The following is an 18,596-nucleotide window of genomic DNA, read 5'->3' on the forward strand; positions in this document are numbered from 1 at the left end:
CAGGGGTGAGGCGGAGTGAGGCGTAGCGGTGCTTATATGCGTATTTGGCGCCAACATTCCCACGCTGGCTGAGCCACCATATTTGCAGGCACCGTAGACACCAGCGCCTGAGTTACATCTAGTAAAGCTCTACACAGTACGCCCTCGTATTATGAATTCAATGGTTGGACGCGGGTAAGACGAGTCCGCAGGTGACGGTAGGCACAGTGATGCGAGGATCGCTTTAGTGTAAGTCACACAAACAATACGACCGCGTTTTCGAGGCACATCACTTATACGAGGTATAGGAAAGGGCGAAGGCTTGATCAATGGCTGAAGGCCGCTAGCGAACTTTGGTCAATGCACCCGTCAAACACATAAAAAAGGGGAAGGGATGCCACCCAGACAGGAGGTCTAACCATTAACGGCCAGTATATCAAGCACTGTAATAGCAAGCTGCCTTGGCAAGCTCAGCGCCATTTACACTGCTCGTTATTGAGAGTACTGCGGTGCCAGTTTCAAGAGAGGTCAATGAGAGTGTGCAGCGCGAGGTCGACTCCCGAACTGCCTTCCACCACAACTCGCTAGAATGAACGATAATGGAAAGCCGATTCGCACAACGCAATTTCCTTCAAGAGCTCCGGTACCTATCAGTCCGTCGCAGAGAAAGCAGGTAGCCTGCAGAGAAAGAAAAAAAAAAAAAAACCTCCCGCGTAAGGCGCATCTTCCGCGATTACGGCGAAGCGACTTCGCTAGAGCCACACATCGTGATAGTTTCCTGCAACACACTCTCAAACGCAAGGTGCAAAACAACAATAATAATAAGAAATAGATGCATGACAATAAAGGAACGTGCTAAAACGAAGCGACAGCTGGATACGTGAGTGGCTGCAAAAGCCCCCAGCGAATAAAAACAAAAACCTCTGAAAGACAGCCCACCGCCCACATCACCGGGCTTCCGCGGTGTCTAGCACCAAGCAGACGTGCCGCGCCCTTACGTAACCTACGCTGCTGGACCGGTCCCGCAGTGCGAACACGGGAGCGACGAGACTGCGCAAGAGGGAGGCTTACGGCACCCGACGGGGGGCCTTGCTACTGGACAAACGAAACAAAACATCCCCTCACCTTCGTGGGAGAGAAACGAGCAGCGAGCGAAAGTAAGGTGCAGTATAACGTAATAACGGAGTGCAAGACAAACGAAAAAAAAATGAGAGCAGTGAGAGAGGGGATGCTTGAACGCGTTAAAAAGAGCACTGAAAGACGTGGACAATGACTACCGGGAGACGCGCACAACCCTTCCTGCAGCAAGAATACAAAAATGAAAAAGAATCCCTCGGCGGCAGTGCCGGCTCTGCTGCAAAGCAGCAGGAGACGGCGGATGCTTTCGGAAAGCGAAGCAATAAATGCTGGCAAGGAAGTAGGAAGAGGAGGAGAGAGCGCCAGTTTCCGAAGGGAAAGGTGCATCGATCCGAGACCCCCGCCAACACGGTCGCGGCCGGCACCCTGTATTTGGGCGTTCCGGCTGCCATGGCAACCGATGCCGGCGACTAACCCCCTTTCCCACCTCATTCCCTCCACCCTCTTCCACGCGTCATCCCACCGCCGCCGCTGCCCGAGGAGCGGCAAGCCCGGACGTCCCTGCAACGTCACGACGTCACGTGGTACGCCGTCTCGCACGGCGGCGAGACGGCCGCCCGCCGCCCCCACTCACCCCCTCATCTCCCGCTTCCCCGTTCTATCCTGTCGATCCGGAGAGACTATTTTCTGTTTTACTTTTATTATTATTCCCGCGCTCCGGCCGCCTTCTCTCGTCCTCTCGTTCTTTGTCTCCGCAGACGGCGCGTTTTCGGTGCCTCCGGTTACCCAAAGATGGCGGCCCCGGAGCAGAGGCGAACGACCGGCCGGCCAGGCCGGCGGCTGCGGCGAAACTTTTCCTTCAAGTGCCGGATATCGGAAGGGCCGCCGCCCCTTTTCTCCATCCATCCGCCCCGGCGGCGGAGAAGCCGCGCCGAAAACGCCACCGCCGCCGCGTCTGGTCGCCGTCAGCGTTCGTTTTCCCGGGTCCGTCTCGGTGCGCGCATTACGTCATCGATCCGAGCCGCCCGTCACGCATGCTGCCTCGCGAGAATGCGTCCGTCGTCGTCTGCGGACGGCACTGCCAGCACCTCTGGCGGGAACTCGCGAGTTACGCACTTGTCTCGCTTCTCTGAGGAGTGGGATGAAGGAGAAACCACTACAGCGACCTGCGCTAATGAGGTTACGTGCACGCGGAACTTTTTGCAAAGCGTAACGTCAGGGAGACGTAACAGAAGTGAGAAAGGGACGCAGCACGCAGAAAGGGGAAAGACGCACCCTTCGCGCTGCAAAGGTTTCCTGCGATCTATAGTACACAGAGTGGCCCGCTTGCAAGTGAGTACTGCAAAAAACGCACAACGACGTTTACCTGAGCTATCCCACAGTTGCTCGCGGGTTCCACTGCGGCCATTTCAAAGGCGCGAAACGAAAAAAAAAAGAAAAAAAAAAGGAGGCACGCATGCGTTCGCCCCAGCTCGAGTCTTATTTCTCAATAGACAATGGCGTCGTGCACATTATTCTACGACGTCGATATAATAAACTGAAGAAACTGAATGATGAATGGCCAAAGGGAATCCCCTTTCCACCTCACTCCACCTCGCACGACTGACTGCCCGCTACGAAAAGACCGACGCTCCCAATTCGTCTTCGCATAACAAGTAGCAGCTGTTTCCTCGCCTCCACCCGGTAACTCGCTGCACGAGGCAGGCGGGCGTTCGTCCGAAGATGCGCGAGCGACCGTGGAAACGGGAAAAGAACACGAGGAAGAAGGGAGGGGAGGAGGGGGGTAGCACTTCGACAACGCTGAGAGGTCCGATGCCCCCTGGTGGTAGAGCCAGGTGCACGCGACACCTGTCAGGGAGCCGCCGCAAGAAACAGGCGAAACGCCTGAAGCGACAGAGTAGCGAAGAAGAGGGAGAAAAAAAAAAAAAAAAGGCGGGACCGGCAGGCTCACCTTGGAGAGCTTCTCGCCGTCGTGGTGCGGCAGAAGTGTCCGCAGCGACTGAAAACCGGCATTGATGCTCTGCATGCGCCTGCGCTCGTTGCTGTTGGCGATCTCGCGCCGGATCCTCTTCTCCTGCTCCATCTGCGTTTTGGGACTCGTCGGGCGGTTGCTGAGCCGGCTGCGAACGAAAAAAGAAAGAAAGAACAAGCTCGTTAGACACTAGACGCGATAAAACTACGCAACCAACGTAACCGCTCTACGCGGCATCACATTCGGACAAGAGCAGCGAAAAATGGCCGCCGTCAGGCCTATCGCCGAACATTCCATGGCCGCTGACAGGCATCTACAGCTGATCAACCTAGCGAGAGACTCACGCTTTGTTAGCACGGCGGTTGTCTCTTCTCGGGACTTGACTCGGGCGACGGGTTCCGGTCATCTCGGACGAATCTTCGCCAATCGCACGCACTCTCGACAAACGCCACCCACCGAGAGGCAGTTTCTCCAACACCGTCGCAGTGGATCAAAGAAAAGGCGATGCAAACGCAAAAGGAACGGCGTCTACACTTCAACGGCCGCTCGAAGAAAGACGGTGTCACCTGACCGCCGGCACGCATCTCCTCGGGCACGCGCCGTCGGAGCTCGCACCGAGCACGAGTGGGCAAAACAAAAGAAGTCATCGTGTACGACAAGGGAGACGAGAAGGGGAGGCGCGAGCAGGAGGAGAGAGCCAATAATCACCACGAGCCACGGCACCCCACGCGTTAGAAACGCGTGCCTTTTTTGGCTTCGAGCCGAACGCACGGGTCGGGTCGCACGCGGGCCAGCGTTTGGAACGGCGGCGAGAAAAAACGAGTGACCGGGCGAGAACGGAGTAGAGAGGTCTGCCAGGTGCGTCAGAACATGCTGTAGGCCCTATATATGCCGCGTTTCTAGTAACCGCACAACGCAGGAAGTGGCACAATACGGTATCTTCCTCTTAGAAAGCGCACCAACGCATCAATATCGTGGATGAGGTGCTAACAACGCAACAAGTGCCCAAAAGCGGAAGACGCCGGGCACAGCAGCGAGAAAAATGTTTGCACTAACATGCCCAGCGTTTCGGCACTGGCAGCTGCACGTCGCCCAGTACTGAAGTGGTGTTTGTCTACACTGTGATAACGAAGGCGCATACAGCGTTGCACAAGCAGCAGACCGAATAAACTGCGGCTTGCTGAGGCATGCAAGGCAAGTAAGTACACGCCAGTGCTACCTTCCTGTAGTAGCTGGCAAGAAAAAAAAAAAAACAATATTGGCGACAGGTGTCGTTATGGAGTTCTCAAGAGTAGCTTCATTCGTGACCTATTACTAAGTCCAAAACGCCACGCACTGCGTGCGAACGCGCTGCGGTGATACCGCTGCCGGTGGCACTTAGGAATCCAGTTTCGAAGAAACTCTCCCGCCTGTCACGAGAAATCAGGGGCGCTTATTCACCGGAGATACAGCACTGCGTTGCTGCTATACTGTTTTCCACTGTTACGACCCACCGAAGCGGTGTTCTGGTGCTGCGTCTGCAGGGACGCGGGTTCGATTGCCGACCGTGAAAAAGAAAAAAAAGGAAGAACGCTAACGGAAACGGCTATTTCTGCACGGTGCAGGCGCCCAAACGGTCAAAATGAGAATCCGCAGCATTTCGTTACGCCGTCTCTCATAGACCTAGTGCTGCTTCGGAAACGCTGAGCCAAGTGTATGAATGAATGACTGCATCTGTTGTCAGGAACTAGATTCTAGCAGACTAGGTAATGCGAGCTGATCATGCGCAGGACACACACATCGCGTACACGGTGACCCCAGAAATACAATGCCAAATCCTTCCGTTATTTAGGACGATGTTCCGAGTCCCAACAAGTTCAGCGCAACGAGCCGGGTCGCACGATACCATTCGCCGTCGCTTGGTCCGCCCGCAATAGCACGAGCAAGTTTCCCACAGCAGGCGGCGGTTACGTATAGCGCAAAAAAAGGGGACCGACGCTGGCGTCACACGCGCGCGAGGAAGTTTCACGCTTCTCGGCGGAACTACTTCGCGTCGCGCCACGTGCAATGCAGCGACAATGTTCAGGCGCCGGTCGCGTGTTTACCGACACGAGCAGCGAGGCGCCGACAGGTCAAGGGCACGGAGAGCTGAAGTTTGCTACTGGACGGATTCAAAGATGAGGGGGCTGAGTCGCCTCTTCCCCTCCGGTTCACCCTCCCAGAGCCTGACCTGTAACTCCTGCTGAATCAACGGAACGTCGAGCGCAGGCTCCCCCCCCCCCCCCCCCCATCTCTGCACGCTGAGGTAAGCGTCTAGACTTGAGTTTGCTGCAAATATCCGGCACTTAGCTACGCAAGGCTCGCTTCCTGCGGCCGACGCAGCGGTTAAAGACGCTGCTATGGCGAACCGTTTATAACCTGGCCCCGCGCCTAAAGTTAGTGGATCTATCTGCCCCACTCCGCTTTCCGGTAGGCAGCAGCAGTAAGTTAACACGTGACATTTTATTCAGAGATACGCGCAAATGTTTAAGTATACTTCGTCAGTCGTCAGGTGTACATCGTCAGTTGTACTCGCTGACAACTGCGCACTGACCTTACATAGCCGAGAAATCGCACGAAGGAGGCATAGCTATAGGTACGCCGACAAAGATCAGCATTTAAACTTCCAAATACACGCCCTCTGCATGCATTTCGGCAAAATAGTGGCTTCGCAGCAGAAACACACACGGAGCGACGCAAACGTTTCACAACGCGTCACGGCCGTGTACGGCAAATCCGCACAACTGATTTGCCATATACAGCGTTCCCACGCTTCCAGTTGCCGAATAATTCGGCCGAGTGACGGAATATATTGACAGCCCAAGAAATACAGTGGTACCGGGTTCGATCCCTGGACTACGACGAACCGTTCGTGAAATACAAAGCTGCGCTGTGGGGGCCAATTTCTTTTTCACGTTATACCTGTAGTACAACTTACCTTCCACCTCAATATAAACAAAAAAGAAGACAGGAAGAAAAAGAAAGACTCTATTGTCTCACTTGCAAGACCTTTCGGAAGCGAAAGAACAAAGCGAGCGCCGACGACAAGTGCGGTACATCCCAGCGCCGCTGTCGCCGTCATCCGAAAAAATAATAAAAAAAAATCGCGCGTTCGTTTTCTTCTCGAGGTATAGTGATTGTCCGCCACAATATTGTGCAAACATACACACACCACGCACTCAGGAGCGCGAACATCCGCTATTCGATTTGTCACGCTGAACGGAACAATTGTCGCCGTGCACACCGACTGCCGCCTTCTGAGAAAAAAGGAAGAAAGGCAGACTAAATCCGGCACTCGCTGCGGTCATTCGCGTTTCCGCAGCGACATCTGCGACGCAAGAGCGCGCGTACACAGTCGACCACGACGCGCAGCAATCCAGAGAACGCGTCGCACAACGCGCACGAAGACAAAAAAAGAAAGAAATGGATATAGATAGAAAGCGCGTCAGCACAATACATAAAAGAGCGCGCGCGCGGTGCGGCTTCGCGTCTCACGTCCGTCGCGTCGCCACTCCGTGACAAGATCATCCGAGGCGGCCTCGCGGCGCGTCGGTAAAGCATGGGTCCGCGTCGCCACGCTCACGTGCTGCCCGCGCGTGCAAGCGCGAACGACGACCCCCTCCCAGTGTGCCTCGAAAGAGCACGACGGAGAGAGAGGGGGGGGGGGGGCAAAAGAAGAAAAATGACGAGTCCCAATATACGAGGCACGCCGTGCGCGCAAGGTCACGACGTTACACGCAAACCAGCACCGCGACCACACCACCAATGGCAATGAAAAGTCACTCACGCTCTCTCTGCCACGCTCGGTATACGGCGGCGACGTGGGGAGAGAAAACCGTAGCAGAGTCGTCGCCAGACGCGTGGGCCGCGCTTTGAAGGCAAACGCGCCAGAGAAACGAGAAAGATAGAAAGAAAAAAAAAAAGTTGCGAGAGCCTAGGCGGGGAAGGCACAGATTGACGCGAAGCCAGCCAGCGTGCGCAAGCGCGTATTTGTGTATGAATGCCATGGGTGTCGCTGCTGCTGCTGCCTCCGCTCGTCGGATCGTCGCCGAATTCATAACGCAGTCACGAAAACTTCCGGCCACGCAAGAAAGACAGAGCACGCACGCCTCCCCCCCCCCCCCCTGTCTCTCTCACGTTCTCTCATAATTCACCGTCGCTCCTAGCTCCGCGACCAGGAGGAGGAAGAAATAAAGTGTAACGGCGACGCAAACAATGACCCAGGCGCACGGCGCGGACACGAAGACGACGAAGCTGCCCGGGCGGTTAACGTCCGGCAGCCACCGAAGAACCCCCCCAACACGCGAGGCGCGCCGGAGCAGACGCAACAGCAGTATCCACTCGCCGCACAACCAACCGAAGCCTGAGGGTGAGGAAGGGGGGGGGGGGGTGCTTCTTTCCTCGGACCACGGGTCGTCGTGACCGACGCCGAAAACGCAAGCGTCGAGAGAAGACATGGCCCCAGCCGGCCCCAAGCGGGCGCGCGCGCGCGCCGGAGCGAAAGCTGCGCCGAAAAGACGGCGACAAAAACGAAACCGCACAAATTCCGCCGCGTCGCTCTCCCTCTCCCAGAGCCGGGCTGATTTCCTGTCCACCAATAGAAATCTTGCGCACGACGTTGCTCGAAAAAGAAGAGCAACGGGTGGAATATAGCAACAACAACCCGCATCTTCTTTCCTGGCTCACAATATCGCAGTCGTCGCGGTCGTCTACGACGCCGAAGAAAGAAACACACTCGCCGGCTCACGGCAATCGTCACGACATTCACGGAAACTCGGCAAAGGACAACAAAATGAAATATGGAACGCGCAAAATAAAAGTAACGAAAGAAAACATGCGCCGAGAGCGTCGGCAGACACGCGCGCAGTATACAAGGCCCGGTAGGCAGGTAGGCACGGGCCATCATTCGCTCTCACTGCGGCCTCGGCGGCGGCCCGCTAATGCTCGCCGTGGTTGGAGGAGGGAAACGATATCCCGAGTCGCGGGGCAGAGCGGAGAGGGGGAGGACCGAGAGACGGAATGGTCCCGGGATGACCTAAGAAAAGAAACAACGAGACAGCCGGTCACGGCCGCTTTCGAAATCCTTTGTGTAGGAACCTCCTCTTGATGCGTATTTTCTTCCTTTTGCCGTTTGCCAAGAAACAGCAGCAGCCATACATATTATATTACACGGCAGGCGCGAGAACCTGCCCATAGGCGTGCTGCACCTTCAGCGCACCACCGCAGCAAATATCGAGACAGAAGATAATAAAGGAGGTACAAGCAACAAGCTTTGCTACTGCACGAGCGCAATTTACTAACACACCTCAACGTTCAAATTTAATGTCTCCTTTTAAAATACACGCAACGGAAGCGCGGGAAGCCGCAACACGCACGTGAATTTTCATCCATCCCAAATCGTGTCGTCCCTTGCGTTGTCCGCGACGAACGGACATTTCGCGAGTTTACCTCAGTGCGCGGCCAATTAATTCACGTTCCTCGCGCGTTGCGACGTGCAGCCGTATCGGGGCCGATCGACAGCCAACGCCACCGCAATTAGATCGCCGTCGAAACACGCCAGCGCCGGCTCGACAGTCGACGACGCCTTGGTCTCGTGCAGCAACAATTGTCGGCGACAATGACGCAAGAGCTACGTGGGCCACCGAAGTACACCGAAACCCAGAAGAACACGGGCATGAGGCGCTACAATCGTATGGACCAGCTGCAACGAACAAATTCGCTACTCAAGCAAGGCCTACGAGGACAACTACCACCGTACACGGACTCTTGGCACATGTGCAGTGCATTTTATAAGCATACCTCGCGTCGCCACGTGCAAGGCAGTGCACCGAACCTCTACGTCTTCAAGCCGCCTCTGGCTATACTCCTCGAGATACTGTACACGACTGCTGGCACTGGGCGTCGGTATCCAGGTTGTTATACAAGGGTACTGCTGTCACAAGATTACTACGCTGAAGTATCGACCTGCAAGCACCGTACAGGCAGAAGCCAACCGTTCCTACAGTGGCCCTCGTTTTCATCCCTTCCTGCCGATGGCGCAACAGCACATTACCACAAAACATAAGCATTCGACAATGAGCCGCATCTATCGCGATGTCATGCATTCTCACGGTACCGTGCGGTTTTCTTTATAGAGAAACAAACGTGTCGTAGGATCCGGAAGGCGTAGACGTGCGTGACCTCTTCTACGCCGGGAGCCAAATAAACGCGACCCACATCGAAGCCGTTCCAAATACTCGACATTCAAGACGCGGACAGAACATCCGGTGGAACGAAGAGCTATCAAGACGGCGAAGTCGCTGACGGACTGCACAGGAAACACCAACCGACGGCATCGCAGCTCGTAAGTTCGAAGCATTAGATAGGCCCACTTCAACCCCTCCGCAAAGCCCGCGATCCGACTGCAATGAGAACCATAAGCCGCATTAACAAATTATATGCGAGCCCAGCTCACCCGCCGCACGAAAAGCCAGCGCTAATGCTGCAAGCAAAGCAGCGCCAAGGGCATAATTTCACCGTTTCGAAAATCCGAAGCGATATCGTGGCAAACTACATGTATCACACTCCTACTGATTGTACAGCCAGTCACAAACTTCAATGACCGTGTTCAAATGCTAACCGTGTCGCGGCGCTCAGCAGTCTTCAATTCATTCGCGTATAGCGCGAACTGCATGGGTTAGCCACGTGGTGATGAGAGAGAGAGAAAAAAAGAAAGAATTAAAGGAAGAAAGATAGAAAACCAAGGACAAAAGACAGACATTATTCATTCACAAACGATCCAGAGGGAACTGCAGCACGAAATGAAATCGCCTATTGGAGACTGGGAGAATATTTTACGCTGCATTCGGCACAGATAACCTACAAGCGGCGCATTCATAGCCAAGGGGGCCCGCTGAAAGCCACGCTACACGCAGAACAGCTGCTGCAGCGCCCTGCGATGCCACGCAATAATGCAGGGCACGGGCTATGGAGACAGCTGCCGCAGGAGCGATGGCTGTCATGGTTGTTTCGCACGCACTTATCAGCGAGTGGCCCGTCAGGCACCCTCGGCAGGTGGGGACGCAGCGGGCGCGCATCTCACTCTCACCTGCTCGGCCCCTTCTGGAGAGTCAACAATCCACTAGTAGTTCGACGAAGCGGTCTGCGCCACCACGGAGGGAGAGAAACGCCCAGCAACGTCCTTGCGCGACGAGGGCCTGTCCACCACTTATCCGCAACTACTAAAGAAATGCCAGCCTCGGACAAATATCTCGCCCACCCCCTCTGCGGGCGATCCACTCGAGACGATTACCGTGTTGTTCAAGGAAAGATCGCAACAGCTGAGATCCGAGGCTACCTTTCTGGGATACGTTTACGTTTCATGACTGCTCGCCCTCCCTATGTTAATAAATTAGTCCACCATTCATCGTCGATTGCTGTTATCATTTGTGCTTGCGAGAAGTCCGAAGAACAAATGCATACCTGCCAACTTTGTGAACGTTTTGCGACAGATACGCGCTTTATTTAGCGATCATTGATCTTTAGACGCAGCACGTTGTTTTTATGCCACGGTGACTTTTTCAGTGACTATGTTCTTGCCAATGTCGCTTGCTTCAGGAACTTGTTTGTAAAACTTGCTAGAAGCAACTACCTTTCTTGCGTCCTTTCACCACCAGAAAACTTCTAGCGGAGGCTTCGCAGAGCAACGAACGAAACCTTCACATTTCCTAAAACTTGACGAACATTAGTAAAATCACAACACGAGCCCAAATTCACAAACTGTAGGAAAATTCAGGAGAGATTGCAAATATGCAAATAGAGCGCAGAGCACCACACACCACTCTGTAAACTAGCTAGAAGCACACTGTTAAGGCTTTAAAAGATCAACAGAAAAAAAAACGGTATTATGTGCAGCACGCGCGACGCGAGCGTTCCAGAAATTATCTAAGGTGAAACGGAGAAAGCCACGACCCTTCTGACGCCATTCTCAGAAACACACTGCACTGATGAGCCGTTCTGCTTGCCCTTCTGGCTGCCCTTCTGCTTGCTCTTCTGTCAAGTGTTATCCTTATTACCGGTGTCGCAAATTGCAACAGCGAAAAAGGCCGCTCACGAACGTCTATAGTTTGTGTCACACTGCGAACAGTGGGCTGCACGCTCGTGACGTCACGACCGCCCGCTGTGAAGCACACTTGCTTTGTTAAAGAAGAGAACGCACTGTCGCCTCTCTACGGGGGGGCCGCAGAGGTCCCGACGCAACTTCGACGAGACAAATCACCCGTCGCGAAAAGGGGTGACCTATCGAAGGGAGAACAAGCTGCACTAAGCGATCTTACTCAAGACAGGCGAAATAACAGATCTGCTACGTTGGTGCTTTCAAATTCACCGACTTTTCCAAGACCTTCTGGCCGTCCCTTAAAAAAGGAAATGAAAGAAAAAAGAAACGAGAACAACAACTTATGACAATGGAGGTACACGAGTTACTGTGCTGGCCCACCATTTTAAACAACTTGGACAAGTACACGGTAAATCAGGTTGGATGCACTATCAGATATGAGTGAATCAAGTGTTGACAATATTCCAGCCACCCGGCCATGCTCACACTCACAAAAACAGCAAAAGAGAAAAGAAAAAAAGTAAGAAACAATTACTTGCGGATTGCATTGGAACAGCTGAAAACTTTGGTTCCTACCGGCATATCTCTATAGCTTGGCCGAGACCACTGTTGGTACCAAATTCCCCCCCTGCAAAGCAACTGGGGCCAAGAATCCCGTCTTTATCCTGAATATTCCAGAACCGACAAATTTCTGGACAGTTCCTCGTTTTCCCTGAAGTAACACCCTTAAAGTGAACTTCGTTGTCGACTAATCTCATTTATTTTGAAAACCAGTAAATCCAACAATGCCCATTTATTGTAGCTCACGGCGCAGGTTCTCACGAGCCGGTTCTCATAATTGTGACGTTGACCTATGTGCGGACCGCGTATTCATAGTTGCTACACCACATGAATCCTGACAAAGTGTTTAGAAGAAACCCAGGTGGGAAAAACGGCGGCTATCCGCGGCTTGTTACGAGGGCACCCTTAGATCATCGCTGTTTCGAAATGCTCGTCCTAGCCTTTTACGACGAGTACCACAAACCCTTGTGTCACAGCGCTGAAACACTTGCTCGAGCAATCGTAAATCTATGACGCAGTACCTCAATACTATAAAGTTGCAACTAAGACGCTGCAATTGCAGTTGTACTACGTCGTTCCCGTCTGTCCGGGCCACCCCAACTCTCATTTTACAAGCCAAGGAATTAGGGCGCAGAAGAAAACTCCACGGTGCAAATTGTTGGGACCGTTTATGACGCCTCTAGAACAGCAGGTACACAGAAAAAAATGAGAACAAAGAGACAGAACTGGAGAATAGCAAGGCCGTCAACTACGAGAACCGCAAGAGCGGATGCTGGAGTGCAACCGTGACGACTAGATAACGTCAGCACGCGGGTTTGCAGAGAAACATCCCTTCGACACGGCGAATTCGACACATGAAGCTCAACTAAGCTCACACGTGCGTTTCCCCCCGAGCAGCGCCACTCGCTGCGTTCGCACTATGTCGGCAATCCTTATCACCTTCTCCCAATGTCTCCTTCTCCTCACGAAGCGTGCCTCTCGAGAAGAGCGGCTATCATTCAGAGAAGGAAAAGAGGCGTCCTTGATCCACATTCGTATGACATTTCTTTATTTCTTTCTCTCTTCCTCGTAGAACGTCCTGAGTGGCCTACACCGCAACAGCGTTCCATTTCCTTGCCACGAACGTTACGTAACGCGTAGAACGGGACCGTCTGCTACTCGTCCCGGTTAAGCGCTCGAGGCACACACCGGGAAAAAGAATGGCCAGGCAGAAAAAGGAAAGGAATAAAGAAAAGACTAAAAAGTAAATAACCTGCTGCTTACAAGCAAGTGGGCCGCGTTCTGAGGACACGCGGCAAAATTCGAACAGGTGAGGCAGGAGCGCACTCGGAAACGCAGACATTATAAAATCGACCTTGATGCGAGCGAGAGGTCAGTTACATACAAACAACGGCGTGTATTGAGTCCATGCTTCTCGTAGTGGTCATACGCCACTTAGTTCTCTGTAAATGCATGAGCTACGACAGTGGCCGTACAAGCCCTAACAGTTACTTATGCGTAAACGTTTGTTTACATTCACTTACGTGAAGTGGTATTTCGAAATTCAGTATAACCCAGAATTGGGAATGTTCACAAGCATCACATGTTGTTAAATGAGAGCTGTAGTTGCTTTCATATTTTTGCTGGTGTGAAAAACAATGGCACCACAAATTATCAACCATGTCTGAGTAGCGGCGGGAAGCGAGCACACAATTCTCGCTCCGGGGGCCTGGAGCAAGGTTAATACGCTATTGTGTTAACAACACTGTAAGGACAAAAGGCAGTTACAGTCGTGGCGTCAACTAACACCATCACCAACCGCGTCGGTTTTAATCTTTCAGTGCGCTACAAGGTTGGCAAGACAGCGGAACACGGCAGCTGTCTGGCGTAACGGCAAGAAAGCCCGAACACGGCGATCAGCTGACAGCCACGCGAACATTCGCACGGTCTCAGGGCCCTCCGAAATGCGGGAGGCCTCGCAAGACACGGCCGCGCGGCGTCAGATGCACGGGGGACGCGCCATACGTAGCCCGCGAAAACCGCCCGACCGGACGCACCGCCGGCTGGCCGGCCGGCAGACCGAGCCGCCATAAAAAGCCACCGCGGCGCGTCGTCGCAGCTGATTCGGGGCAAGAGCGAGGACGAGGGTGAAGGAAGCACTGACGCGACGGAAAGGGACCACCGGAGAGCGAGGAAGGAGAGCGGGGGAAGAGGGGGGGCGCGTCGCCGGTCCACAGCTGCTGCTCCCTGGATGCGAGCCAGCGAGGAAGACGGCCCACACCAGCGCCGCCATTACCCGGCGGCGTCGGCGAGCAGCAGCGACGCAGCAGCATGCACGCACCGCCGCTTGGCCGCGCCAGCCAAGCCAAGTCACACAAAGGCCCCAGCCAGCCGCGTCGCGCCCGACGGCGGCGGCGCGCTGGGTTCCGCGTCGAGTTCGAAAAAAACGCGCCCCTAACGCGGCCGCCGGCGCCTGGACGCGGCTCGTAGTCGGGCGCAGCGAGGGCTTTATGAAACATGCACAAGCGGCAACAGTGCTGCGGAGAAGTGCACCGCAAAACGAGGCACAAGGGAGGAGAGGCCTCGTGCAAAGCGTCCACCACGTGGTGCAGCAGCTGGCACACGCTTGCTTCGCAAGGTCGCAGTTGTGCAGAAAACACGTTATACGTCAGGAAAAAGCGTGCAATGGGGAGTAACATGCCCCTCGAAATACAAAACAATAAAATAATCCACTCGCAACAATAATTCACTAACATCGACGGCGCTTGCGACGATCAAGCCGGCGCGCCCGTTTAAAGGGCCACGGCGGGAGCGTCAGCTGAGCGCGCAAATTTTGAAAAATATCGGCACTGCCTAGGATGATAGCTACACAAAATTAGTGTGGCGGAAAAACGCACGTGAACTGAAGGATTTCGCACAGCCAATCGAACGACCACGGCGGTCAGCGGCACCGTCAACGTGCACGAGGGAGGCTTGTTCGAACAGCTGGCTTCGAAGACGGAGCCGCGGCGCAAACAGCTGCTGGCTTGCCGGCGACGCCCGACATCGTGGAATCAGAGGTGGCAGCGACGCAAAAGCCCGCCGCGTGCGAAGCGTCCAAAACACAGCGAAACTTGGAGGAACCGGGAGTGGCGGCGTCGAGCACGCGAGAAGCGCACCGCCGAGCGCCGGGAGAAACGTCACACCCTTACCTGACCAGGCTGCCGATCACTTCTTCTTCTTGCCGACGAAAATCGTTGAATATCCGCCGTTTTTCCGAGCTCCGATGGTATAACGCCATCACCCGGTAGCACGTATCCACAAAAACAGGTGTAATCTGGTTGATCTCCCGCACCAAATCGAAAAATCCGCCGCTGCTATTTACAAAGGCGCCTCCGCTTGATTCACCGAATGGCTACCTTTGGCGGGAAACGCGGCGGGCGTGCGAGTGTGTATCCTTCCGCGGCCCGGCAAAAATGCGACATCCGTGAAGAGCGCTACACTGCCGCAAAAAACATCTAAATACTCAAAATAAGTATTGATAATCGTGCTACTTTGCACAGATAGTCAAGTGAGCAACGCATTTTTGCAAAACCGGCAGAACTACTTTCTTGAGCGCACTCCGTTTGCTGCCTTGCATGTCTATCAGCTGTCGAGCTGGCAGGAACACGCTTTCAGCTGAGACCCCGTCTTGAGAGAACTGACACCACCATTAAAGCATTCTTCTTTTGTAAGCAGTATGCTTCTTTTAAAATAATGTAGAAATTTTATATAGAGCTTAACACATATGTCTAACTGTACTTGCGTTGTTAAAGAAGTTTTGCATTAGTATTAAACAATAAACTCAAATGTTTCTTTTAATTCTGACTCCATTTTCTCTATAGTAAGCTACTACGTCGGGAATTCCGGCCGACCAATAGGAGGAGAGTCACGTGACTGAAGAGTCGTTACGTCAATCAATAGTGGCGGGAACCGCCGCATCTGTTTTTGCGTTGTTCAAATGATTTCTTTCTCCCTCTCCGCGTCCTCTCTTTCCCTCGCGCTATGTCCCTCTCGCTCGCCTCTCCTCTCTTTCATTTGCTCCTTCCTGCGTTCGCCGTTCACTCCTCCCCAGGCCGTACTTGCGGCGCGCTTCGCTTCTGTAGAGAGATTGCCGACGCTTGGGGCCTTCTCCTTTCTTTGGTCGCCGTTCTTATTCACCTCGTGGGCTGCTTTGCCTGTTCCATGTGGCGTGAAGTGCGACTTCGTATTCTGTGCAGGTGTGCCGGAAGGGAAGAAAGGATTCTGCGGACGAGTTGGTTCGGCTTCACCGCGAGGACGATGCGTTTGCCGTGGCGTGGGCCATTCTCAACTTCCGCGGCGAATCTGAATCTCAGTACTCTTTGTCCCGGAACTTCGAACCTCTAGTAAATTTTCTGTCTGAATTTCTGCCAACGGTATACTGGTTGTTTATGTTTTCGAGAAGTTGACGCCATACGTTGTTCTAGCCATCCCCCCCCCCCCTTTACTTTCTTCCTTTCCTTATTTCTTTTGATGCAAACAAAGAGCCTTTCACTTTGCTGGCTGATCCAGTTCTTTCAGACGCAGTATTTTATCGCTTCGATGACAGTAACAACACCGACTGATATTTCCCAATTAATTCCCACGTGCTGCTATGTTCATCTGATAATGTTCCCTTCTCCTCATTCTCTCTTTTCATTATTCTATCATTTCGCCCTGGTGGCAGTGAACCTGACGGGCGTCTGGCTGACCCTCCAGCCTTTCCTTCGTTCTCTCTTTCCTCTTCGGTACAGATCGACATCCCTGTATCATTTGATTCAGAAAACCAGTAGCATGAGGATGCAACTTATTTCGGAGGGGACGTGTGTGGGGTGGAGGAGGGGGAGGGAGAAGTTGTTCAAGCTTATTAGTAACATCTTTTAGCTGGAAAATTTCATGCGGGTTATTAAAATTTCAGGTAGTTTTCTGACACTGAGATGCACTACCCTTGAGGCTTACTTCCGCGTCTGATCAGAACAAAGCGACGCAGTTGGGCCCTCGGCCTTTGTCCCCGGCGTGGTTCGACCCCCTCTTCTGAGCGATGATGTCTTTTGAGGGGGGCCGGTGCAACGCCGCCTCAGCGAAGCAAACTGCAAAGGAAAGATAAGGAACTTCCGTCCCCAGAAACGAGAGGTCTCTTTTATTCCCGTCTTCTCCCGCTCGCCCATTCGTTCTCCTGATTGTTTTTCCCTGTTCCCGCTTATGGTTGCGCCGACCTACATAGCGCTGTTGTCGCCGCTGCGCTCTTATTGTTGTGGATTGGCTTCGGCTCGGCCAGCGGTTCAGATAACGCGCTGTCGTTTCTCGAGAGTGCACGAATAACGATTTGCAGTGATGGCCTCGGCGCTCGCGCCGGAAGGACTCGCAGCGCAGCAAATGCCGAACCTCAACGCGCCTGCTTTCAGCGCGATGTTGTGGCGGGCTTTACGATTTTGCATTGGTTCGAGTGTACGTGTTTTGCGTTGCATTTGTTCACCTAAATGGAAGCGTGCGCGTGGGGGAAGTTGGATATGGGAGAGGGGAGGATATTCAGTTCTGCTTTCTCACTCTATCGCTTTGGTACGGCGGCACTGATTGCTTCTCGTAGAGGCCTGGACGCCTTGTTCCATGCGTAGCTGTGGAGCTACTTCGGTTGTGAACAAACATCTCCAGCAATCCCCGTAAGACGATGTCCACTCGAATTGCCGTTCACCCTTCATTTCTGCGTTCCCGTTGAGGATCCATCTTCATGCATTATGAAGTCGAGTCCGTTCTTAACCAAGGGTTATGATGGCTAGTTAAAGTTTGTACTTCGACAGTAAATAAGAAAACTCGGTGCCTCACATTCTTGCTGAATGCATTTCCCACTTCGAAGATAGGACCACATTCCCAACTTAAAAATTGATCCACTCGAGCCGACGCCCCGCAGACTTCCGTTTCACTGTTAATCGTACAAAAGTACATCATGGAACTGTCCGGAAAAAAAAAAACGGAGCAAAGAAAAATAAAGGAAAGCAAGAAAAAAGTTCTATGAAAAGCAACAGGAGACGACAGGATTTGACATTCTTTTTTTTTGTCCCATTATTATCGGCGCCTTTTCAACGCGGTGTTTGATGCTTCCTGAAGACAGTGCCCCGTCACTTTCCTATGATATGACGTAAATCGGTGTGATCGAAGATTGTAACATTTTTACAGAACACAACAGCTGCAATGAGGAGCACTTTGAGGTGGAGGTCCACAGAATAACGGGGAAAGAGTTTGGAACCGTCACCTCCGAGAGACGGTGAAGGTCGAAGACAACATGGCTGCGACGCTTCCAGAAGGAAGACGCTGAGGATGCTTGTGCGTATGACGAGAACCGCGTCGGAAATGGCGACACAAAATTAATGACAACTTTAAAAGTGAGCAAGTGGAAAGGAAATCCGCATTACAGAAAACAAAACTAATTGAACACAGTGACGCCAACTGGAAATGAGAAACAACTGGCAACAAGAAGTGCCAAGCAAAACGTCGCGTTCTCTTTTACGCCGAATCGCACGTATATCTCCATGCTTATCATTGTTACATTTCCCGGCCAGGAGCAGTATATCCACTCGTCCCCGCTCAGGATTCTATGCATGGTCGATCCGGTCGGAGCTGTGGTACCCTCGTCGTTCCGCCATCGCGGTTGTCATAGGGGCAGCTGTTTTGCATAGTTGAACTATTTCTAGTTGAAACATTTCTAGAGAAAACTATGGGGCCCTGCGATCGCTTAGCTACAATGAGTGGATTTTAGTACGAGGACTTGTTCAATCATCAGTCTTCATGCTTGTGGCTTCTCAGGTTCTTGTCGCACTGCTTATTACGCTTGAATATTTTTTTTTCTAAATTTCCACGGAATCACAGTTTTCAGAACGCATGAAGACTAAAATTATCTGC

The 18,596-nt window shown here is 53.0% G+C and overlaps 1 protein-coding gene across 2 annotated transcripts in view; it reads right to left on the bottom strand.

Annotated features, from left to right (window-relative positions):
- The window catches only part of crp (transcription factor cropped), a 68,696-nt gene extending 53,606 nt beyond the window's left edge, over positions 1–15,090 (bottom strand). Inside the window, exons 1-2 of one of the 2 annotated variants that reach the window (XM_075689188.1) lie at positions 14,873–15,090; positions 3,008–3,176 (exon numbers count right to left, since the gene is read on the bottom strand). In XM_075689188.1, the coding sequence (XP_075545303.1) occupies positions 3,008–3,176; positions 14,873–14,961 (258 nt within the window). In that variant the 5' untranslated portion in view covers positions 14,962–15,090. Of the gene's footprint in view, positions 1–3,007; positions 3,177–3,372; positions 3,657–14,872 lie in introns of those variants that run through there. The other variant, XM_075689189.1, reaches the window with a different exon arrangement.
- Positions 15,091–18,596: the final 3,506 nt, after the last annotated feature.

Source organism: Dermacentor variabilis, chromosome 4 (genome assembly GCF_050947875.1).
Source record: "Dermacentor variabilis isolate Ectoservices chromosome 4, ASM5094787v1, whole genome shotgun sequence".
Classification (NCBI taxonomy): Eukaryota; Metazoa; Arthropoda; class Arachnida; order Ixodida; family Ixodidae; genus Dermacentor; species Dermacentor variabilis.